General features: G+C 45.1%; 2 protein-coding genes and 1 non-coding gene across 5 annotated transcripts in view; all 3 read left to right on the forward strand.

Moving 5' to 3' along the window:
* Positions 1 to 13,541, forward strand: part of arid4b (AT-rich interaction domain 4B) — a 36,383-nt gene extending 22,842 nt beyond the window's left edge. The window contains exons 10-24 of one of the 3 annotated variants that reach the window (XM_047335292.1): positions 1,295 to 1,371; positions 2,011 to 2,159; positions 2,255 to 2,327; positions 3,062 to 3,156; positions 3,261 to 3,358; positions 3,640 to 3,838; positions 3,972 to 4,243; positions 6,764 to 6,946; positions 7,943 to 8,027; positions 8,115 to 8,313; positions 8,447 to 9,694; positions 9,827 to 9,937; positions 10,129 to 10,353; positions 10,600 to 10,746; positions 11,320 to 13,541. In XM_047335292.1, the coding sequence (XP_047191248.1) occupies positions 1,295 to 1,371; positions 2,011 to 2,159; positions 2,255 to 2,327; positions 3,062 to 3,156; positions 3,261 to 3,358; positions 3,640 to 3,838; positions 3,972 to 4,243; positions 6,764 to 6,946; positions 7,943 to 8,027; positions 8,115 to 8,313; positions 8,447 to 9,694; positions 9,827 to 9,937; positions 10,129 to 10,353; positions 10,600 to 10,746; positions 11,320 to 11,474 (3,316 nt within the window). In that variant the 3' untranslated portion in view covers positions 11,475 to 13,541. The remainder of the gene's footprint in view (positions 1 to 1,294; positions 1,372 to 2,010; positions 2,160 to 2,254; positions 2,328 to 3,061; positions 3,157 to 3,260; positions 3,359 to 3,639; positions 3,839 to 3,971; positions 4,244 to 6,763; positions 6,947 to 7,942; positions 8,028 to 8,114; positions 8,314 to 8,446; positions 9,695 to 9,826; positions 9,938 to 10,128; positions 10,354 to 10,599; positions 10,747 to 11,319) is intronic. The other 2 variants (XM_047335293.1, XM_047335294.1) reach the window with 2 other exon arrangements.
* Positions 13,542 to 13,970: 429 nt separating this feature from the next.
* tomm20a (translocase of outer mitochondrial membrane 20) lies at positions 13,971 to 15,786 on the forward strand. Its single transcript, XM_035605139.2, has 5 exons — positions 13,971 to 14,163; positions 14,482 to 14,528; positions 14,638 to 14,719; positions 14,818 to 14,960; positions 15,270 to 15,786. The coding sequence occupies exons 1-5, from the start codon at positions 14,043 to 14,045 to the stop codon at positions 15,312 to 15,314; spliced, it is 438 nt and encodes a 145-aa protein (XP_035461032.1). The 5' UTR covers positions 13,971 to 14,042; the 3' UTR covers positions 15,315 to 15,786.
* LOC118284348 lies at positions 15,025 to 15,159 on the forward strand. Its single transcript, XR_004784835.1, has one exon. It is a non-coding gene; the product is annotated as a small nucleolar RNA SNORA14 (small nucleolar RNA).
* Positions 15,787 to 22,301: the final 6,515 nt, after the last annotated feature.

Consider the following 22,301-nt stretch of genomic DNA (forward strand, 5'->3'; position numbering starts at 1 on the left):
TGACAAACTTTCACATGCATCCACACCAGGTCCAGTCTGTCTTTGCCCTCTTATCAACAATGTCACAGTCTCTATCATGCTGCCCCATTTCCTTTGGACGTTTTTTTAATGCAGACACTGTTTTCAATTGCTTTCCATTCTTTTTCAACACACGCATTCGCACTGCACCTTTCATTGTTTGTTATTGTACATTTTTATCATGTATGTCAGCCTCCTCTCGTCTAGTATTACTGAGTTATTCCAACTTGCTGCTCCCTGTGTGGTTTGTTTGTTTGAAGAGGAGTCACGTCCATAAGCCATGTGACCTCTCCCGCACAGTCAGCGTGTTCACTTATCTCTGGAGAGTTTGGCATTTTTGGTGGTAACCATCCAAAGGTGCCTTTCAATAACAATGGCTTTGGAAACATTTTTTTGGGCTGCTTGGTGAACTTGTCTGTGTTATTGAAGTACACAAAAAAACTGTTTAATCATTGTACTTATGTTTTAACAAAACAAAAGAGTTGAAGCAAAGATTCGACTCATTGACTGGTCAAATGAAAGAAAATAATAAATGATAAGTGGCATGGCTCTAGGGAAGCCGGCTGTTCAGTCAGTCGTTCCACAGCTTAGACTGAAATAGCAACATGAATTGCCAGGACATTTTGTGAAGATGTTCATGGTCCCCAGAGGATGAATCTAGATGATTTTTCATCTTTCCGCACCATGCACTGACATTGGTGTCTCAGTGAAATATCTTCACAGCTATTGTCATATTTACCAAATGACTTGCTTGACTAATTGCATTCCAATCATTGGCTGATTAGCAAATGTTACATACATTTATTAGAATTTAGCTCTAAATGCTGCTGTGTGGTCTAATTGTGTGGTTGTACCTTAGTCCTACTCTAGTTTATCTTAATGAAAAATGCACCAGTGTCACTCACCCAACACAATCCTTATGAAAGGTCTGTTTCCCATAAGCTTGTTTAGCTGCAATAAACTTTTTTTTTTTTTTTTAATTCACTGCACAACAAATCTAGTCATTGGATCATCCCAGCTGCCGACTCATACCAGAGCAAATTGTCCCTCTGGCACAGCAGCCAAGTCTCGGACTGCTTTCAGTTCACAAGCTCCACTGATCCATCTTTCTGCAAAATGACCGACACTTTGCCCAGCTGTTGCAGAGATGTTGTAAGAAGATAGGCTGTGAATTCGGTCGATGTACTATTGACTACTAACTCTAAAGGTTGTTGTTGGTGCTGGGCTGTTAGGCTATCATGTCTGTGCACATTTTAATCACTGTGTTTTTCTGCAGCTACATGGTGCTGCGTAAGGACACTCGTGAGATGAACAGCGATTTTCCTTTGAAAGCCGACGCGGGGCTCAAACCAGGTGAGTTTAAAAAGTAAAGCTTTAAGTGGTAAATCGTACAGAACTGGTGCACGGCGTGCACCAAAGCCCCGACATCTGTGGGCTGGTCTGTGTGTTGACACACTTGGCAGAAAATGCTCACGGTGTAGGTTGCAGCGAGGCAGACTGAAGAAAGAGAAGTTTTGTTTTTTGTTCCGGGGAATGCAGCGGCGGAGAGCGCCTGTCACTGTCGAGTCTATTTTTATTTGAAGTCATCACCAGGCTTTTTATATAGTGCCCCTGTTTTTTTTTTTCTTCTACTGCAGAGCTCTTGCTGTCTTATAATTCCAGTTAGGAAACAGCTTTATGTAATCCCAGTTTTCACAGGTCGATGACTCACAACTGTGATATTTTCTGCATCTGTAAGCATTTGCATAGGTGGTTAACTGCTACTTGAGTCCACCTGTGACTCAGTGCAAACACTCCCGACAGATTTTCATGCGGCTTTGTTCCTTGGCAGATCTTTCTTCTTGTTTATGTGAGTTTCTTTTTATACTGTCACGCCTTAGGATATTATTTTGAGAATTAAGATGGCAAGTAGTAGTTGTAGCTGATGATTAGTTGTTTTGTAAACCAGTACTGATCGTCAGTGTAAGTATTTTTTCTGCATGTGTTTGACAGCGCTGGACGCAGCCTTTGAGTTCAAGCATCAGCTGCTCGTGCCCAATACCTGGAAGACAGAAGTGAAAGAGGAAAGTTCCAGCAGCGAGGACGATGATGACGATGAAGAGGAGGAGCAGGAGGAAGACGCCAGTGGCGAAGAGGAAGAGGTAGTGGCACGAGCGCTGCACGTGCTCTCATCCCTGCAACCTTATTTAAAAAAAATGAACAACTTTCCTCAAACTCTCTTGTTTCCTTTCGGCAGGAGGAGGTGGAGCCGTTCCCAGAGGAGAGGGAGAACTTCCTGCAACAGCTCTACAAGTTCATGGAGGATCGGGGTAAAGTTCAAAGTGCAGTTAAATTGATGTTCACAGAAAACATAAAATGTAATTTTAGTGTTTTGTTTCAGGTGCACTTTGCACTCGGTCAAGGGAAGGTTAATATGAAAACACAATTTTCGTATTGTCTGCCTCTCATATCAACTGTCTCTACTCATTTGTAGTTTACTTATGGTTTATTTGTAGTATTATAACTTTGATTATCTTTATCTCAACAAGAAATATCTGTGTGTGTGGAAAGGTTGCCACGGCAGTCTGTGTTATCGCTGTTACATGGTATTCAGGCACATACCGATTATATAACTTGCCCATCAGCCACACCCTCTGTTTTATTTTTGATAAATATAAAACCTATTTGAATATTTTTTGTTCATCAGTAGAAGCGTCCACATTCATCAAATAATAAAAAAATCACTAAATGGTAAAATAGTAGTTCAATACTTCTCTGCAGTTAGAAACTGAAAGTGGACGTGTTGTGTTTATTGCCCTAATGTGTGGCTGCTTTTTCACCAACTGTGGTCATTAAAATATTTTGAAGAGCAATGATGGGAAGTACAAACACTGTACTTGAGTTCTCATTTGGAAGTACTTCTACCTGACTTGAATGTTTCCTTTTCATGCTACTTCATACGTCTACTCCACTACCCAACTAGTCCAAGAGGGAATACACGGGGATTAATTAATGAAAAATGTTTGTGTCTACCATCTCAACCCGTTCTCTTTCTCCTCCACAGGAACTCCCATCAACAAGCGGCCTGTTCTAGGCTACAAGAACTTGAACCTGTTCAAGCTCTACAGGCTCGTGCACAAACTTGGAGGCTTTGACAAAGTGAGTGCCACTGTGACAGCAATTCCTCTTGTTGGTGTTGTTCGACTCTTGTGGTTTGTTGTTGTCCGGCTGACTGTCTATCTTCTGTGTCCATGTTTGAGCAGATTGAAAGCGGCTCCGTTTGGAAGCAAGTCTATCAGGACCTGGGAATCCCTGTGCTTAACTCAGCCGCTGGCTACAATGTCAAATGTGCTTACCGCAAGTACGTACATGAGCTGCCCCCCCGGAGCCTCTCAGAGCTTTTAACGCGGTTTGAGATGCAGCTTTTGCTTCTGTAGTTTTTCACCAAAACTGATATGCAGTTTGTACCCTGTTTTACTTTAAGTGCTCTGCTTCTGCTTTTTTGGCAAACTCTTAGAGAGTAAATGGAGTTTTTATCTTTGCAGTATTTAACTTTTTAGCAGTAAAGGTGTGTTTGAATGAAAAGGATTGAGAGGAGCAGTGATTTTGGGAGATGTTGACGAGGAATGTGTTACCATGCAGGTACTTGAATGGATTCGAGGAATACTGCACTTCCACTGCCATAAGCTTTAGGATGGACCTCCCTCTGAAGCAGGGTTCCAAGGGGGAGGTGAAGGCTGAGGGGGAGGCAGGAGGAGCAGCCCCCCCATCATCCAGCTTAGAAGAGCAGAAAGCCCAGGTGGACGGAGAACCTTGCAGTGCACCGTCTGTAGTCTGCAAGGTGCAGTCTCCTAAATAATGTTGTTTTTTTTTTGTTATTACATTGTGACATATTAATCAAAACCTTTACTGTAGAATATTCACTGCAGGCCCTCCGTGTATGTGTTAATGTTAAAAGCATCCCTCTCCCTTAGGAGGAGAAACCCGATTTGACCCGAAAAATAATGGAGTCTGAACTGTCAAAAACTGAGGGAAAAGACGCTAATGAAGAAGAAGAGGAAGACGACGATGACGATGATGATGATGATGATGATGATGATGATGACGACGACGACGACGACGAAGAAGAAGAAGACGACTCTCCCCTCAAGGGTGACGCAGACGAAGGCTCATCGACAGCTCACCTCACGGCCGGGAAAATGAAGCAGGAGCACGATGAGGAGCAGGAGAGCAAGGACAACTCTGGGTAGGTGGTCTGAAAGGATGGTCCCTCCGCCAGGGTGGTGAAAATAAAAAAAAAATAAAAAAAGATCCTCATGGCAAAAACACAAGCTACATGCAGAACTACTGCAGGGTGACATTGTGTTGATATTCCGTCTGGCCATTATTTAAGCATTCTAAAAGTTTCTCCAGACAAAAGACCTGAGGCAGCCACTAAGATGCAAAGCCTAAAAGACCATTAGCAGATGAAAGGCAGCGACCCTTCTGACCTTAATGATACTAATACGCTGTATTACCCACAATCCACCTGCACCTGCTAACCAGAGAGGACAGCTCTCCCCTCTCTCCCTTATCTGACTAAGCTCTTACCCCCTGCCGTCTGTGCTATTATTATTAGTTTGTGGCATCAGCTGGCAGAGACATCTTTGAGCACCAGAGCCTGACTGCTACATTTCACCTGGCATGTCATGCTGGTTTCTCTCTGTCTCTCCTCCTCCCTCTCTCTTTCTCCCTCCCTCCCTCCCTCCCCCCTGGGCTGGATTCGACCAGCCACAACTCACTCACATCACACAACATGGCTGTGCTCTCCCTTATTTCTCCCCCCTCTCCTAAACTCTTTATCTCTGCCCTCCTCTTCCTGTCTTTTCTCTCATTTCTTTTTTTTTCTTTTGCCTTTTTGATGTTCAGCTTTATTAAATGTTCCATGTGTGTGTGAGTGTTATGAGTGATGCATTAGCACACTAGTTGCCGGATAGTGCTTCAGAGGCAGTAACCTTTTTAGAGGAAAAAGAGGAACTTGCGTCACTGACAAATATTTGTTCTAGGCAGTTGAATTGTGTGGTTTCGGTTAGAGGACTTTTCCCCTGTTGTTTCCTGTCTGGAGCATCTAGATCGCTGCTTCCTCTGCAGTTTAGACCCATGTTTGTTCAGCCTCCAGGGTGTTATGACTGGGGACAGGCTAGAAAACACTGCATGCAAAAATAAACAGTCCTCATACTTATTTTACTGCAGTTTTTTTTGTGTCCTATTGAATTAAATTAAAATCTTCCAACTTTAGGATGTCCTTATCACACGCACAAACACACACACACATCGCTGCTCTTAGTATCCGTCTCTGTGTAGCTTCCACCACCCATATTTGCAGGCACACTACAGTATGTTCACATCGATCACTGTCACACGTGGACAGTCTGGAGGTTCCCTGATCCTTTGGCTTTGTCGGGATCAGCGGTTCTCACAGGTGATGTGGTCGTGTGACGGTTTTGTAGCTTTGCTGCGCATAATAATGTGAATGGATTAAATTTTAATGCCCTTGGTTTTGAGGAATTTAGAAGTCTTGATGTTTAAGTGATGCTTTAAGGATCATTTCTTTAGGGCTGCAACTATCGATTATTTTTATTAAAACACTAAACTGAAAAAGACCAAAGCTCCAAGGTGACTTCATCAGATGTCTGATTTTTTCCTGCCATAAATCTATTCTCCCAAAATATTCAATCTACTGTGATGTAAGACCAAGACAAACACCACATTGGCACTTTTGAGAACCTGGAACCAACAAATGTTTGGATGAAAATTACTTATTTTTGCAGCTCTAAACTTGTTATTGTGCGTGCGTGCGTGCGTGCGTGTGTTATAACCCGCGTGTATTTGTGTTTGAGTGGTGAAAATGGCCTATGAAACTGATCTCGAGCAGTGTTTCCATGTTTTCAACATCAGTTGCCATTCCCCAGTCGTCGGGTGATCAGTTTCTTCGGGTTGACACACTGTGACTGCTGCACAAATGAGTGCCTCTTCTTCGCGGAGACATGAGCTGTGGGTGTGAAGCACATGCTTTGGGCAGTTGGGTATGAGAGGGATTGTGTGGAGCACTGGGTTCAAGGCTTTTCTTGGTGGCAGCAGACCAAATGGAATCTCGCAGCTGTGCTTCCTCTCAGTTCTGTAGTGTCGCTTTAAGTTGCCGCGCTGCTTGTTGCCAAGTTGTGCTTTGCCGTGCTAACCTGCCCCTGTGGCCCCTGTGGCCCCTGCGCCTAAACAACTTACTGGCACTCCTGCACTGCCCATACACCCTCTAGCTTCCACATGTTTCCCACTAGCTCCTCCTTGTGGCTGCTTTGTTTCTTACAGTGTGTGTGTGAATGAGAATCCCAAGTATGCTGTTATATGGCTGTAGGGTTAGGTAGCCTAACAGTAGTGTCATTTCCCATGCAAGATGATTGATTTGTTTTGCCATGAAAGAATGTTGTTTTATTTGCTGAAATACTCAATGTACTGTTCTTTGACTGGCGTACTGTAAATGACTCAGTTGTTTATCCTGCAGTTTGCTGTAGGCTACACTGGACTAGGACAAAAGTGGAAAGTTAACGTTTCTTTATAGATAAGGGCCTAGCGTTGTAATGGGTCATGGTAGGCACGGGTGGAGCAAATACATTAGAAAACAGGCTTTCAAGCAGCAGGCAGTGAGTCGGGTGGGTGGCTGTGGGTGGGGTTCTGTGGTGTTCAACGGGGCAGCCTAGGGCCAGGAAGTGCTGAACTGTTTTTCTTGCAGGGATGACAGCAGTCAGGAGGGGGAGGAGGGGGAGGAGTTTGAGTGTTACCCCCCGGGGATGAAGGTGCAGGTGAGGTATGGGCGAGGCCGCAGTCTGAAGACGTACGAGGCCACTGTGAAAGAGGCAGACGTGGAGGGGGGAGAGGTGCTCTACCTGGTGCACTACTGTGGCTGGAACATCAGGTAAGACAGTACCTGGGGAGAAATCACCTAACGTCTATATTCACCCTAAAGAGGAAAAAAAAATCATCTCTTAACCTTTAATTCAGCTCACGGGATCACCCCTACGTGGGTATCCCTGCAGCAGTAACACATCCCTTCCTCACAATTCTGCTTCATCTAATCCAGTCCCATTGTCAGTACTCTGATTATGGAGAACACTGGGCCATCTAGTGGCAGAAACAGAATTGAGTTTTGGGTTGATGTGGATCACTCCTCAGCTTCCCTCACTCAGTTTTAACTGAATCCCCTGTCTGTCTGTCCCCCAGCTGTCTGTCTCTCAACTAAATCTGCAGACAGGCTGGATTTTAACCAGTTTAACTCTGGAATTAGCCAACCAGTGGTTCTGATTAGAACAAATTATTTAGATCCTACCATATCATATTTGAATGTGAGCTACCCTTCTCTGAATTCTCTGAAAGGCCAACCAAAGTGCTGCTACACTCACCTCTACCTCTCAACCCTCTCCCCCCTCCCCAGTGGGTCAGGGTTAATGCAGTGTTAAGTAGAGTGTTAGGGTACCATGACACAGAGGTTAACTAGTGCAATCAGCATTTCATTGTCTCAATGTTGTTGTGTGGTCCTCTAGCACTCTATGAAACAGTGGGATGTTCTCTGCATTGTGTCTGTCGTGTGTGTGATGTCGTGAAACTTTCCATTTTCCTCATACGACACAAGTAGCACCCTTGGTACTGCTGGAACTTTGTTGAATATGATTTGTGTGGTGGTCGGTGTTAATATTGTTTCTTTCTCCATCGTAAAAGGTTTGTCTTTTCCCACATAACACCATGGGACTTGTTCCTGTGCTGTTCAGGCTTATTGTGTGTCGCAGCAACATGTTGGGTTCTGACATTAGAGGTGTTTGTGTGGTGGCTGGTGTGAGAGATTTTTAAGCTCCTTTCAAAGATCTGAATGATCAAATTGTCTCTTGTCCTTTTGTATTTCATTTTTTTTTTTTAGATATGATGAATGGATCAAAGCGGACAAGATTGTTCGGCCCGCCAATAAGAACGTACCAAAAATAAAGCACCGCAAAAAAATAAAGGTACGAGTTCGGAGAGATGCTACTTTTCAGCTTAAACCTGGTGTGATAGCATGAAGTGACTCACTGACTTGTGTTCAATTCTGACAGAACAAAGCCGAAAGGGAGCGAGACAGGTTGGAGAGGCTCAATGACAGAGAGGTCCTCGGCCCTTCGCCCAACAGTAACCGCGTCCCACGCTCCAAATGTGGCCTGAGTCAGGATGTCTTTTCCAAGATGGACGAGGGTGAGGACAAAGGGACTCCAGTCAAGTCTATAGAAATTACCTCTATCCTCAATGGCTTGCAAGGTAGCAACACTCAATAGCCTGTAGTCATGTACACTTGCAGCAGATTAGGACTGTTTGACTGTGAAGTGGTCTATTTATGCCTATGTTGATATCCTCCTGAAAACTAATGGGCGTTCTGTGTTCTTTTCTTCAGCCTCTGAGATGTCCACGGACGAAAGTGAGCATGAGGATGAGGAGGGAGAGCATAATGAAGAGGAGCACCCAGGTTGCAGAAGCAGCGCCAAGAAGGCCCCACTAGAGCCGCCGCAAATTTCAGGGCGTTGGGAGAGCGGGACTCCGCCTGAAGGATCAAAACCTGCTCCAGTCTCAGGAAAGAACCAGGATTTGGTCAGTGCGGAGTGCACAGACGCTGCAAAGCGCAGAAGTCAACCTGAGTTAGAGGGAGAGGTAAGCACCAGAAAGAGGAAATCTGATGGTGCAGCAGAGAGGACGCCAAAAGGCCAATCCAAAGGTAAGACAAGGAACACCAGGAGTGCCGACTGGTTACCCGGAGGCTCTCCCAGGAAGATGGAAGAGAGACCGGCCGGTCCCGGGGAGGAGAGAGGGCCCTCGTCTAACAGCAGCTCAGATTCTGAGGGTGCAGCGCTGGCTGAATCCCAGGCTGAGGAAACTCAGCGAGGCCGGCCAAAAACCAAAGGTTCCCCCTCTAAGAAATACAACGGGATGAAGGAGAAGACCAAATCTAGCAGACAAGCTGGGTTCTGGGAGATTCCTGAAAAAAGGGCCAAAACGTCTGGGAATTCAGAGGAAAGGCCCGCTGTCCGACCGAAAGGACAAAAGGACGTGTGGTCCAGCATCCAGGCGCAGTGGCCGAAGAAAACTCTCAAAGAGTTGTTCTCTGACTCGGACACAGAGGCCGCCAATTCTCCTCCCCCGCCTGTACCCTCGTGCCTGGAGGAGCCGGGTGTCGAACAGGATGCTGGACCTGAGGACGAAGCCTTAGAGGAGCAGATGGAAAACGACAAACTACAGGAGTTTCCAAGCAGTGGCAGTAACTCCGTACTCAACACCCCCCCAACGACGCCCGAGTCCCCCTCGGGAGGAGGCAGTGCTGTGGAAGACTGTGGTCAAGCGCAGCCTCCTTCCCCGCCACCATCCATCCCCCCTGCCTTGCCTTCAGAGACAGTCTCTGAGGCTGTAAACCCAGGACCCATACAGGAGGAGGTGGCAGGCGTGCGCAGTGAGACGGACAGCAGCACGGTGGAGGTGGAGAGTCTGGGCGGGGAGATGCAGGACCTCCCTCAGGACGAAGGGGCAGGTTCCCCCTCGAAGGTGTTCGACGTCAGCCTCTCCTGCAACAACAGCAGCAGCAGCTGCAGCCTAGAGCTGAGCAGCAGCAGCCAGCAGGAGAGCGAGCAGAAGTCCAAAGGAGCGCATAATGGTAAATGTGCTATATCGTGTATTTTTCTATAGCAGAATTCATTCTTTTTCTACAGGAGTGAATACAAAAGAAACGCACGCTGACAGCTCATTTCACATTCTCTCTGTTCCCCAAACCTCTTTTTCTTTGCAGCGTCTGTGAGTCAAAAGCGGCAGAAAGAATCACAGACAGGTGGAGCCTCAAAGAAACACAAGCCAAACCGCAAGAGCCTTGGTGTGCCTCCCAAAAAGAATAGGAAAACAGGTAAGAAAAGCTGTAGCTAGAATTGCTTCACCCTGCTAGCCTTTCTCGGTTCCAATAGCAACAGCACTTTTATTAGCTGTAGAATTTCTGTTTCTGTTTCTGTTTACTCGTTTCCTGACATCGTGTTAGAGATTTGGGGCAGGGAAAGGAAATGAGATATAACCCAATCGTTGCCGTCTTCTCTCCTCCAGCCAACAGCAGTGACAGTGAGGACCAGTCTGTTGTTGAGGGCACTGCCAAACCAACTGCCTCTAAGAACAATGCACCAGAGGTGAAGCCTGCCACTTCACCCAAGTGTCATGGACGATCTCCGCCCTCGAGCCATAAGTATCACAAGCAGGGCGACGCCGACCACGGCCAGCACCGAGACAACCATGGCAGATCGCCACGTGTCTACAAGTGGAGCTTCCAGATGTGTAAGTGTCACGAAATACCAGTTTCCCCGTTTCATCAAGACACATTTTAAATAGTCGAAATCAAGTTCTTTTTTTTCTACTTGGTGTTTTAAATTTCAAACACATTTTGGTAAACTGATCCTTTAATAGAGATACAATTTTTCATTCTATTAACTAAAGTAGAGCTTTATGTAGTTACTTCAACGGTGTGTACTTGTGTCTATGTCCTACTGACTGAAAAAACAACATAATTTGTGTTTTACTTAGCTGATCTGGAGAAGATGAGCAGTCTGGAGAGGATTTCATTTCTTCAGGAGAAGCTGCAGGACATCAGGAACCACTACCTCTCCCTCAAGTCTGAGGTGGCCTCTATTGACAGACGACGGAAACGCATTAAGAAGAAGGAACGAGAAAGTAAGTCTGTTCTCTTTTTATCTACTGACTACCAGGACTGGTTTGCTCCAGCTGCTCTTAAGTCCAGTGTCTGTAAGTCTGCAGGTTATTTCCAAACTAGCGAATTTACTAACTCTGGTTGCACCATTAAAGGTCAATATTTTGGGAAACCATTTAAGATATGTCACATTAGATTTTAGAAGTTCCTCTTTACAATGTGCCCTTGGGATTACTGGATTACTTTGACAGTGAAGAAATTTCAACAATGTGATGATTATCAGGCAAGTTCTGACGTTACAAGGAGCATCTTTTTTCTAATAATTTTAAGATTAATGGGTGTGAACCTTAGATAGGGTGACTTCTTTGAGAACTGAAACCAACCTGAATTTATGTGCATCAGGTCGGTTTGCTCAGTTTTGACTTAATTATTACTCGGAGAGTTAGTCTTTGTTCAGTCTTTCTGGGACTCAAAACTGATTAACAGTTACAACTAAAAGTAAGTGTGAGTAAATATTGAGCAACCATTTATCTTTGAGCGAGAATTGATATAATGCAATCCAGGGCTACCATAATCGAATCCTGTTTCTGTTTCAGGCACGGTGGCTGCGTCCTCTTCATCATCATCATCCTCCTCCTCGCCGTCCTCCAGCTCACTGACTGCGGCGGTCATGCTGACACTGGCTGACCCTCCGGTGTCATCCTCATCCTCCTCTTCACAGAACTCTGGGGTATCAGTGGAGTGCAGGTGACAGGACGAATCAGCAAGAAGCACTTAACCAGCACCCTGGGGTCACCGCCCCCATTCCCTTCCAACAGGACGGACAACTAAACCTACATACTGTAACTACTGGGGCACAAAATCCAGACCAGAGACAAAAAAGAAAAAACAAGAAACAAGCACTATTTTCTATTGACAACTGTTTCCTTGGCAAGCTAATGGCACTTAAGTGCACTTTTATGAAGATTGTGTAGAGGGATGAAATTTGTCAAAAAAAAAAAATTCTAAATTGTTTTTGCGCTCTTCTTAATTGAACATTTATAAGAATTGTTTTTGCAAGCAATAATTTTTTTTCAATTTGATAAAGTTGTATTGGTAAGGGATGATTTCCAGTGAAGACCCCTCTGTGCTCTGTCATCATAGTTCAACATGCTACAGCCATGTTGTTTTTATTATTATGATGGGGGCACTGCCACATTGGCATTTAGGGTGTATGAAAGGTAACTTTCATGTTTCCGTGTCCACCCGCATTAAAAAGGCCTTCATGTGGTTAAACCTCAAGCGGTTGACGATGCTCTTCTCATGTACAGGCATGTGGTCCTGTACATGTTTCCACTGAGTCACATAGGTGGTGATGGAGAAGGTTAATATGGATTGATACTGTAGTGCCTTGTTGTTCTTTTCCGCGGGGCACTTTGAGGAAGGTGAGCACTTTTTTCCCCCTGATCCTCTTCTCAAATCAGAGGGTCATCTGGAATAATGTTACCCTTGATGAAAGACTGAGGATTTCTGTAAGAGTGAGCAGGCAGTGAAGGGCTGAGACTGAAAACAATGGTGGGGGGGGGGGGTTATCAGCGTGTGGTAATGTTTGAAAATTGTAGAAGCCGAACTCCTATAATGGATCACCTGTAATCTACTCATCCAGCTTGGGTACAACTATTAAGTTAGGCAGTGTAAAATGTGCAATGACGGAGTTGGTGAATGCAATGTCCTTCAGTTCATCAGCCTTTTAAAAGCCATCTGCTTTATTTGACCATGTTTTCATCGCCCGTGTAATCCCCCTCTCCCATCGTTTTCACTGAGGCGCACATGTGCAACTGGATTGCGTAAACTCGAAGGCCACCACACGAGGAATTCACAGCATGAACTCAGCACCGCAGAACACATGAATGATGCTGAGTTCCACATAGCCAGTGTTTCACGCTACATGAAGTTATTTAATTTCGGCATACGTTCAACTTTCCCCCATAAAATATAGCAACGCATCTCGTTCTTATTTTATTCGTGATCTGTAAGGACATGCCAGCTTCCTCTCGTACTCATCCCTACCAAAAATGTTGGGCTTCGTTTCCTGTACTATGACCAGATCAAAGGTAAAGATATTGTAAATGTACATTTAAATCATAAAGTGATGTATGTGTATACATTTCTGAAGACATCTCCAGTGTTTCCTTTGTATAGACGCCCTACTGTATGATAACCTGAAGTTGCTTTTTGTTTGGCACTTGTATGTAATTGTATGCTTTTGTTATACATTTGTATATTGAGAAGTGTTTTGAGTCAAGCTATTTAATATCTTGCACTGTTGATAATATGTACCTTTCTGTACAGACAGTTTTATGGTTTTAACTGTAGTTTGTGTAAATACTGAGGGTTACAGCATGTTTGTTCTGCTCCTTTGTCCTCGTTCTTTTCTCCTGTAGGAACAGGTTTATTTGAGTTTGTGTTCAGTTCTGCCTCATTCATCAGTTTCAGTAACCTTTTTTTTCCATTCTCCCCCTTTTTTTCATTTCACGTTTTGCTTCAGATCGTTTTCCGTTGTTTTTCTATAGCTTGTCGCTTTTACGAGGAGAATGGTGGTTTTCGAATGCAGCGGGACTATTTTCCGACCTGTACACGGCCTGAGGCTAAAGCTGTATGAACCTGTAAATGGAACAAAGGTCATGATCATAGATTAAGAGAAAGTAATGGAGCTTATTGAAAAATGCTCAATAGTATTTATTAGGCTCATCTGATGATGGTCATTGTGTAATTTATTGTAAAAATGTAAGCAAAGCAGAAGCCTCTGTTTGAAATAAATGCCATAGTTTGTGAAGTACCCGCTGCTTAAGTATATTTTTGAGGTATTTTCTACTTTACTTGAATATTCCTGGTTTATTACACTATTTATTATACTAATTTCTGAATGGGGTTTTTTTCTCCTCTTTACATAGGGAAAATATTTTTTCTTTTGACTACCGTAGTTGTTTTGCAAATTTTCAACAAACATCTGACTAATACAATATGATGAAGTTTATAAAGATGAGAGACCCAGTAAACTTCACGACGACAATATTTAGATACTGCTAAAACATCGACACATTCAGTATTAGAACTACTTTTGCTTTTTCATACTAAAATTGTATTTGGATTATGATACTTAAGTAATGTTCACCGTTGAGAAATACCTTTACTCAACACGTGGGATTAAGGCCTGTCACGTGACCGACTTTACGTCTTTGCGTCACGATTTACGTACTTCCTGCGTGCTGCGCTAGCTGCTCTTAGCTAACCGCACTCTGCTGCTGCGTCGCGTGCTCATGAGTCGTGTCCGGGCAAGATGAGCGGCAAGACGAGCGCCGCCGTGGCCGGGGTGTGCGGAGCCCTTTTCCTCGCGTACTGTGTTTATTTCGACCGAAAGCGGCGAAGTGACCCTCGATTCAAGGAGAAGTTGCGTGAACGTAAGTGTCTCGAGCTTGAAGAAGCAGCCGGGGGTTAGCTGTTAGCTGTTAGCTTAGCGGTCCGGTCGCAGCACGAGGAGCATGTTAGCTTCCTCCATGTGGCAAACATTAAAGGACGCAGACTAGACCTTTTAAAGTGCCCCCCCCCTAATACTTTGTGTTGATGTTGTTAACGCGCGGTCTAACGTATTGCTGGGGGTGGGGGGACGACGTGACGTGTGGCTGAACCATGCTGTAGCTAGCAGCCGAACTTGTGACCACGCGTCAGTCATTCAGTTCAACAACTCACCGTCTGAAACCACGTTTCTCTCAACGCAGGCAGACGGAATCAGACGGTTTCTGGTGCGAGGTCTGGACTCGCCAAGGTAAGACAACTGATAAGAAAAACCCCGTTGATATCAGATCATTTGTTTTTTTATTCTATATGAGGCCTAAGTGTCCATCTGTGACCCCGCTCGTCTGTTGACTTTGAAGCTGCCTGATTTGAAGGACGCAGAGGCGGTTCAGAAATTCTTCCTGGAGGAGATCCAGCTCGGAGAGGAGCTCCTGTCACAAGGTTCGACACATGCTGCACTCGTTTTTATGATTTCCAGGCCCATTCCTCGTTGAAAGATTTCTTTTATTTTTTACTAACTTTTATTTTTTGTAATCCAGGTGAATTCGAGAAAGGCGTGGACCACCTGACCAATGCTATAGCAGTATGTGGGCAGCCTCAGCAGCTGCTTCAGGTGCTGCAGCAGACGCTGCCGCCTCCGGTCTTCCAAATGCTGCTCACCAAACTACCCAGCATCAGCCAGGTGAGGATGATGTGTCCTGTGTCTCCATTCTTTTATTTCTCACGTCCATGTGATACTTGTGGCAGAGCATCCTTAGTAAACCCCCTAGTTGCCATTTGTGGTTCCTGGGACAAGAAAGGATGCAAGATCAATCTTAGAACCATCCAAAGCTGAGAGGCATGTGTCAGTAGCTCTTGGCTATTTCACCTCTAAGACAGAAATACTTACATTGACAATAACGACTGGTTGTAATTTTCAGTGTCAAAGAGAGTTAAGTGTCACATGTCCTGCTGTTCTGTTCTTAAATTAGTTTTTTTTTTCTGTTTTCAGCGAATCATCAGTGCTCAGTCTTTAACGGAAGATGACGTCGAATGAAAGTGTACAAATTCTCTCACTGGTCCGTCGAGCGATTTCAGACAGTGACAGCAGTTGTGAGCCTGATTATCACATCACTGCAAGGTCGGAGAACTTCGTCAAGGTTACGTCTCTTGGAAATGTAAAAAACACATTCCATCTTTCTTACCTTGCTCCCACTACATCGCATGATTCATAGCCTTCTGTTTATTCTATTTATTTCCCTGAAGAAGGATTGTGTGTTTTGGGGGGGTGGTTTCTGATGTGTTGTGTACAAAGTAAGAAAATAAAACACAAAGCTATGTAGACGATTGCTGCGCAGTTGATATACGTGAGAAATGTGTGTATGAGTGTTCAAACTAAATGGAGCACCTGTTTGTGGAAATTTTCTTGCAATGTCGGTTAAATGTTATTTTTATATTCCGGTCTTTCATATCTGGACGTATTATTTTTTTTGTGTTTTTAAAATCCTGCAATAAAACATGAAAACACACTGAGGTTCTGAATTTTTGTTCTTGCCAGCAGATGGCAGTAGCAATGCACATGAAGATATGAAGCCCTCACGGTTTGATGTATGAATTGTAACTGGAGATTCATTCTGCCTAATTTTTTTAAATGCCTCCGAAAAAATTTTGTATACTAGAAAGATGTAAAACAACACGGAGGATGGTAATGTAATTTTTGTAGGGACCCATACATCAAGGTATGATAAATAAATGAAAACCTTGAATCTTGACCTTCAATGTGTTAATGAATCCTTGACACTGGTTAACTAAACATACACTGCCAGCACATGGCTTTGTGAAGATTTCTACTTCCAACAAGCCCGTAGAAACAAGGGGAGCTTTTGTCGGTGCATTGAGCCAGGATGTTTCATTGTGAATGGCGATATTGTGTTTCGCAGGAGAGTGAAAGTGGAGCAGCTCGTAGGGTAAGGGAGTAGGACTGGTTGTAAGTGTGTCTCTTGGAAGACCAATAGAGCCTTAATTATTTTTATCCCCGTCTGCAGCTGTTTTTGTTAGGGCTCTGGCCAGAGCGGCCCGGGCCTCGAGGAGGTTGCCAGGAAAGGAGAGCAGGGGAAAGAAGTTTTTCCTACATTAGGAATGAAAAATGAAAATTGAACGGCGGCCCAGAAATGTCGAGTGAAGACTAAATGGTGGACACTGTTCCATTTTCCATGAACTCGTGCTCACTCTGCAGTCTCTTTTTTCAGCACTCTTGCTATTTTGCCATTCGGTGGAAAAGGAGAAGCTGTCAAAGAGGTCTGCTGAGTTGCCTGGCCCAGTGTGTGTGTGTGTGTATATATACACACACACACACACACACACACACACACGAAAGAAGTGGCTCATTGTTAATCTGTCCGTTGGGAAGACGGAGAGGAGAAAAATAACAGACTGTGTTGGAGGTCAGGCCTGAGCTGTGGTCTGCTGCTGGTACTGGGGGTCGGAACAGGTTGAGACCCCCCTCCACACAGCAAACCTCTGGCCTGCTTCTCCTGTAAATAAACACTGCGCTGCTGGCCACGCTTGCCGTCCCCTGCCGACTGAAGAGAGGAGAGCGAGGTCACTATAACGTACCAGCTGCCTGCTCTGAAAGCACGCCATCGTAAAATAAACCAAGTGAAACAGACTTTGACACGAGGTCACGACCTGTTTGATTCCGGCATGACACAGCAGATCTGTAGTTTTTATCCAGGACAAGGGCTGCTCTGTGTCCTCGTGCTCAGTAGAATATAAATGTAGTCGGTTATGTGTTTGTTCTGTTTCTTCTGACTTAACATCATCCTTGTAATTGCAGTCCTGCTCCATTTGAGTCAGTATGAATGGATTATGAGTCAGCTCTTCATATCTGATGAAGTAGGCAAGGGTAGAAAAAAATGTGTGGGGGGGGGGGGGGGGGGGGGGGGGGTAAAGAAACGCCCCTCTTGTGCAGTAGGGGGCACTGTTGCTCCAGGCAGAATTTCCTCCGTGGGAAGGACAAGTGAATGGAGAGAGGAGAGAGCATAACGGCTCCAGTTGACAGCATAACAATGGCTGCTGCGCCTGCAGCACCCAGACCATGTGCTCGGGAGGGGTGGGTTTTTTTCTTTCGCTTTTTAAAAACAGTTTGTTATCCTTTTTTTCTAATGTGCTCACAACAACAGATGAGACCGTTCATTCATTACAGGTGCAGGAAATAACCTGTTATTGAAGGCGAAGTTAAAATCCCCTGGATGAAGGTGTGGAGAGGCTCTAACCGGCTCGGAGCAAAGCAGTGTGGCTGCTGTATGTTAAATGTTGGATTGGGAATATTGTAGTCATTTGAGCCTCACATCTCATCATTGGAAATCAACAAATGATGCCCAGCAGTAATTACACTCGCTGTTATTCCATTTTGTGATTGTGAATGTCAAACCCCTATTGCTGCTGGGTATACCGAGTGCCATACATACATACGTACATACGTACGTACACAGATTGGATATCTGACTGTTGACGATGTCTGGTTATGTAGGAGCAGCTGTGTTTGGGAGTTTAAAGGCGGCCAGAAATAACTCTGTTGTATGCGGTTGCTATGGCAGCTTCACGTAGCTCTGCAAAGCGGCAGACTCTCTGCTGCTCGGGTCTACGTTCGAGGGCCTCTGAGTGTTGCCTCTAGACCTCGCGGGGAGGCGTTTGCTGCTGCTGCCCCCCCACACTTCAACTGACCCCTGGTACTGTCAGGTGGATGAGTCCACAGAGGCCTCGAGTCCTCCTGCGCCCTTGCTTAGGAACATGTTTTCCACAACGCCTGCTGATGCTCAGATGAGTCCCACTCTCTGTGCCCCCGTTGCTGATGTCATGGCTGTGGTGCCAGAGTCTGCAACCTACTGTATGTTGTCATGGTGAGGACAGGCCGGGGAGAAACATGAGACACGTCCTGGGCTGCGGCAGTCTTTATTATAGCTGCTGGCGCAGCTATAATAAAGACTGCCGCTCTCTCCTGCATGGCCACTTGTGTGCACAGCAGCGACACCGTGTATTAATTACCCAGCGCCTACTCTGTGTCATTCACCAGTGAGGGGAAAGAAGAGAAATTTTTTCCAAGGCACGTCCTAAAAATAAAGCAGCACTGTACGTGCTCAGAGTATTAACTTCCACACAGATGACCCATTTTTCCATCTCAAAGGGTCTGAGGATGGATGGGAGGGAGGCGGCACTGGAGCCAATCACGTGAATCTAAAGCAGGCTACACATCCTGGTGGATTTCTCTTCCTCTGTGGGGCATTGCCTTTCTGTCATTTGTTTTTCCATTTCTCTGCTGCTCTCCTCATGGTAATTGAACTTGTGCTTCTGTCCGTCCTCCATGCAGGTCCCTTCCCTCCCCCATGTGTAGCCTAGCAACAGGCTAGGCTACACATAACTCTGTTGTTTACATTCCCTGTGTGTGTGAGCCCCTGACTGCATCTCCCTAATGTCATCCTGCCCCACACCCACCCACCCGCCTCCAGCCTCCACCTATCTCCTGATCGCAAGATCTGTGATTACGCTGAAATTCAATAGCACCACTCTCTGCCCTGGGGGAAGTGGAGCGCATCACATGACCTGTGAATTCCTGTTTGTGTTGGGTGTGTTTTTCGTATTTCTGGTCTGGTCACGAGCCCGTCTGGAGGAGGGACAAAGAGGAAAATAACAGCAGAGCTGAATGGGAGAAAAATTTGTGTATATATATATATATATATATATATATATATATATATATTAGTGTGTGTGTGTGTGTGTGTGTGTGTGTGTGTGTATCACTCAGCATCAGTCATCAGCATTATCTACTGCAATGTAGGTTAGGACTGGAGCTAGAAGAGGGAAGCGACATACACTGAACACAAGGGCAAGGAAAGGGTTAACTGAGCAGACTGTGTGCAGTTATTTTCCCCTCTCCCCCCCCCCTCCCTCCCTCTCTCTGATCTGTCTTCCTGTCTCACGGGCAGTGCAGTGGCTTTGAAAATCACGAGAGAGAGAGAGAGAGAGTCAGACAGGCTTGTTTTGCATACTGTAGGTCTCCTGCATTGACTTGTAGCAAATCCCTGCCCTCGGGAGGCATGTCAGGGGGGATTAATGGGAGGGCCGGGGCCTCACAGAGTTTCCCATTGACGCAGCCCAGCCCTGCACCGTGTTTTCATCAGAGGAGTGAGCAGGTGGGGCGGCGGCGGTGGATGGAAGGGAGGGAGGGTTCAGCTTGTGTGCAACGTATGTGTCAGTGCACGAGGAGGGAGGGTGTGATACGGTGGTGTTATGTCCCTCAAACCTGATTCGTCTGAGCTGAGCCGAGGGGAGGGGAGTGTGAATGTGCTGTGTCGAAAGTCTGTTTTCCCCCTTGCCTTAACCTGAACCCAAACCCAAAACTATAAACTATAAACTATAAGCCCCCCCCCCAATTTTGTTTTATACATATTCACACACACATGAATACATGTTTGGCAGCAATATGTTATGTGTCCTTCTAGGGAGTATTTTGGGTTCGGCGGCGTCTTTTGACTCTTGAGTTGGTTGTAGTAAACCTTCCATTTGTCATTGAATGATTTACACTGAAGGAGGAAGTGCGTCTCTGTCTTGGCCACTCCTGTCAAACAGTGACCACATGTTCTGGTTTTTTTTTGGTGTCTTCCTTGTCCGTTTGTCAGTTTGTGGTCACCTGCTTTCTACTGCTGACAGTTGAGAGATATTCTGCCAATAGATAGCCCCTGTTTAAAAACAGATTACATGCTTATCTTTGAGTTTCTTCTTTCCAGCGTTTCAACTCTCTCAAAGTGGCCCTTACTTTGTGTTATGGTTTGGTTTATTCTGACTGGTATGTGGAGTAAGACTGGCCAGACCATGTTTGGAGTTCAGCTCTTGGGGTTGGAGGACTTTGGGCTGGAGGATGTCCCGGGCTGGATTTAAGGTGTTTAGAAATATGTGTGTGCTCTCTTTTGGATGTTGTTTATCGGTGCCTTTCTGTTTCTCTTTGTACATGAAAAATATCTGCAGAATTCTGCGTGTAGAGATAGTGTTGGGTGGACTCTGATCTTCACCACCATATAGTGCAATGGGCAGGAAAACACTGAATATTTCAATTTTAACTGGAATTCATGGGATTTTTTCTTTTCCTCTCATTGTAGTGAATGCACTGACATGTTGAAACATCCTAATGCTGTTATTTATGGTAAAGGTTTGTTAGCTTTCTTGATATTTACAGCCAGGGCCCAGTCCTGACAGTGTATTTCTACTGTGTCTATCTGTTCGTCCCTGATCGGAAAGGAGAGAGTCATCAGGGTAAACAGATTTCAGCTCTCTCAATCTCAAAGTCTTTGCAGACGTCTTGTTTCTGCAGCGTCTTTACAACTGTGACCAAACAATGATACTACCTGGAACCCCCAGGGTCACGAGTGTTGAATGCTGGCATCTTTAAATAACATTGGACTCAAGTTGCAGTTTGTCTGTCCCCAATTTATCACCTATTTTCCAAATACATCGATTTAATCGGGTCATATATTTTGCCTCTTATGCCACATTATAGAAGTCTGTAACAGAGAGACCTTCATGCGTCTTTATTTCGTTCCTTATCTCGCCGTGTTGTTCTCTTCTCTCTCTCTCCCTTGGTGTTCCAGCTTCTTTTCTTTCTCCCACACCTGCTGTTTTATGGTAACAATAAAGGGGATGTCAACCTTGAGACATGATAGAGCAACCCCAACTCCAAAAACTACTATCATCTAAAAAAAACCCGATCTCTTCTGCTCTCCTTTACACACAGTGTAACCTTGGTGTAACTTTTTGTATTTTATCCTCGTTTCTTTGGCTCGCAGAACTCTTGTTGCCGTATCACCCTGTGCAGCGCGGCAGCTACATCCCACTCGTTCACCCGAGAACTACAAAGTGGGTTTGACGCCTTGCATCTTGTGTAACCGCGGCCTTTGAAGACTTTGGCTTTGAGCTGCGTGTCTCATCAATTCCCTACGCAAAGCTAAATCTGAATCTGAGGCGAGCACATAAGGGGGTAGCTTATCTGCCCCACTCATTTAATGTTATTCATTCATGCACGCTATTTTCATGACAGGCTGTGCATGCAGAACTATTCGAAATTTTTTGGTTGTTTACGTAACCATCTTCAGTCTGCATATGGATTTATGTGTCTATGCGAATGTCAAAGACGGTGCAGTAACTTCTTAGCACTGGTTGCTTTTGCAGGATGCATAACTAGTGAGTGGTCCCTTGTTGCATTAAAGTCATAGTTCTTAATGCTCTGCATGAACGTTTATAGTCACGAGTGTGGCCAGTTGGGGTCTTTCTGGGTCGTGCTTTGATGTGAATTCACGTCTTTACATGAGTGAGAGCAGAATGCGGAAAATAGACTGTAACAGATCTCCCCATTTCCAGTCGCACCATAAAGTGAGTGGTACTTATCACAGCAAATTACTTATTGTATATTATGACTTGTTTGCCATGTGGGGCCCTGGATTTGTCACATCAAATCTGCTTTTCTCAATGAACCGGGGAGATTACAGACTCATAGCGGCGAGTCGGGTTTTGACTCTCAAATGAAAGTCCTCAAGAGGATGATGCGGAGACTGGGCCCCATTCTACGCAAACATCTGATTCTCACGCTGCGACTGAAGCTCTTCCCTGTCAATCCCCAAATATGATTTTCTTTTGCCCCCAATCCATTTGAAATACCGGTCGGCCTCCCCATTGTTTGGTGAACCTAAGCTGCCGAACCACGCCACTCTTTCCTACTCTTCATCCCTGTCGGAGAATCCTCTTCAAGGCTGAGCCGATCCACCACGCAGCTCAATTCACTATCAATAAAAGAGGAGAGTAATAAATCAGTTATTGTGCTCTCTCTGTCTGATCACCTTACACATAATTGATTGGACTGTTGCCCCCCCCCCCCCCCCCGCCCACACACACACACACCTTCTTTTTTTTACATTTTTGTCCTCGGCTCTACTTTTGTCCTTTGTTGATCAGTTTCCGCTTCGTGCCATGTGAGCTCACAGCCCCAGATCTCTAG

Source organism: Scophthalmus maximus, chromosome 10 (assembly GCF_022379125.1).
Source record: "Scophthalmus maximus strain ysfricsl-2021 chromosome 10, ASM2237912v1, whole genome shotgun sequence".
In the NCBI taxonomy this organism is placed as follows: Eukaryota; Metazoa; Chordata; class Actinopteri; order Pleuronectiformes; family Scophthalmidae; genus Scophthalmus; species Scophthalmus maximus.

Excerpts from the sequence above, each read along its gene's own strand:
- tomm20a (XM_035605139.2), top strand. The coding sequence starts at position 14,043 with ATGAGCGGCAAGACGAGCGCCGCCGTGGCCGGGGTGTGCGGAGCCCTT. Across the intron at positions 14,529-14,637 it reads CGAGGTCTGGACTCGCCAAG|CTGCCTGATTTGAAGGACGC; the intron begins GTAAGACAACTG and ends TTGACTTTGAAG. Across the intron at positions 14,720-14,817 it reads AGAGGAGCTCCTGTCACAAG|GTGAATTCGAGAAAGGCGTG; the intron begins GTTCGACACATG and ends TTTGTAATCCAG.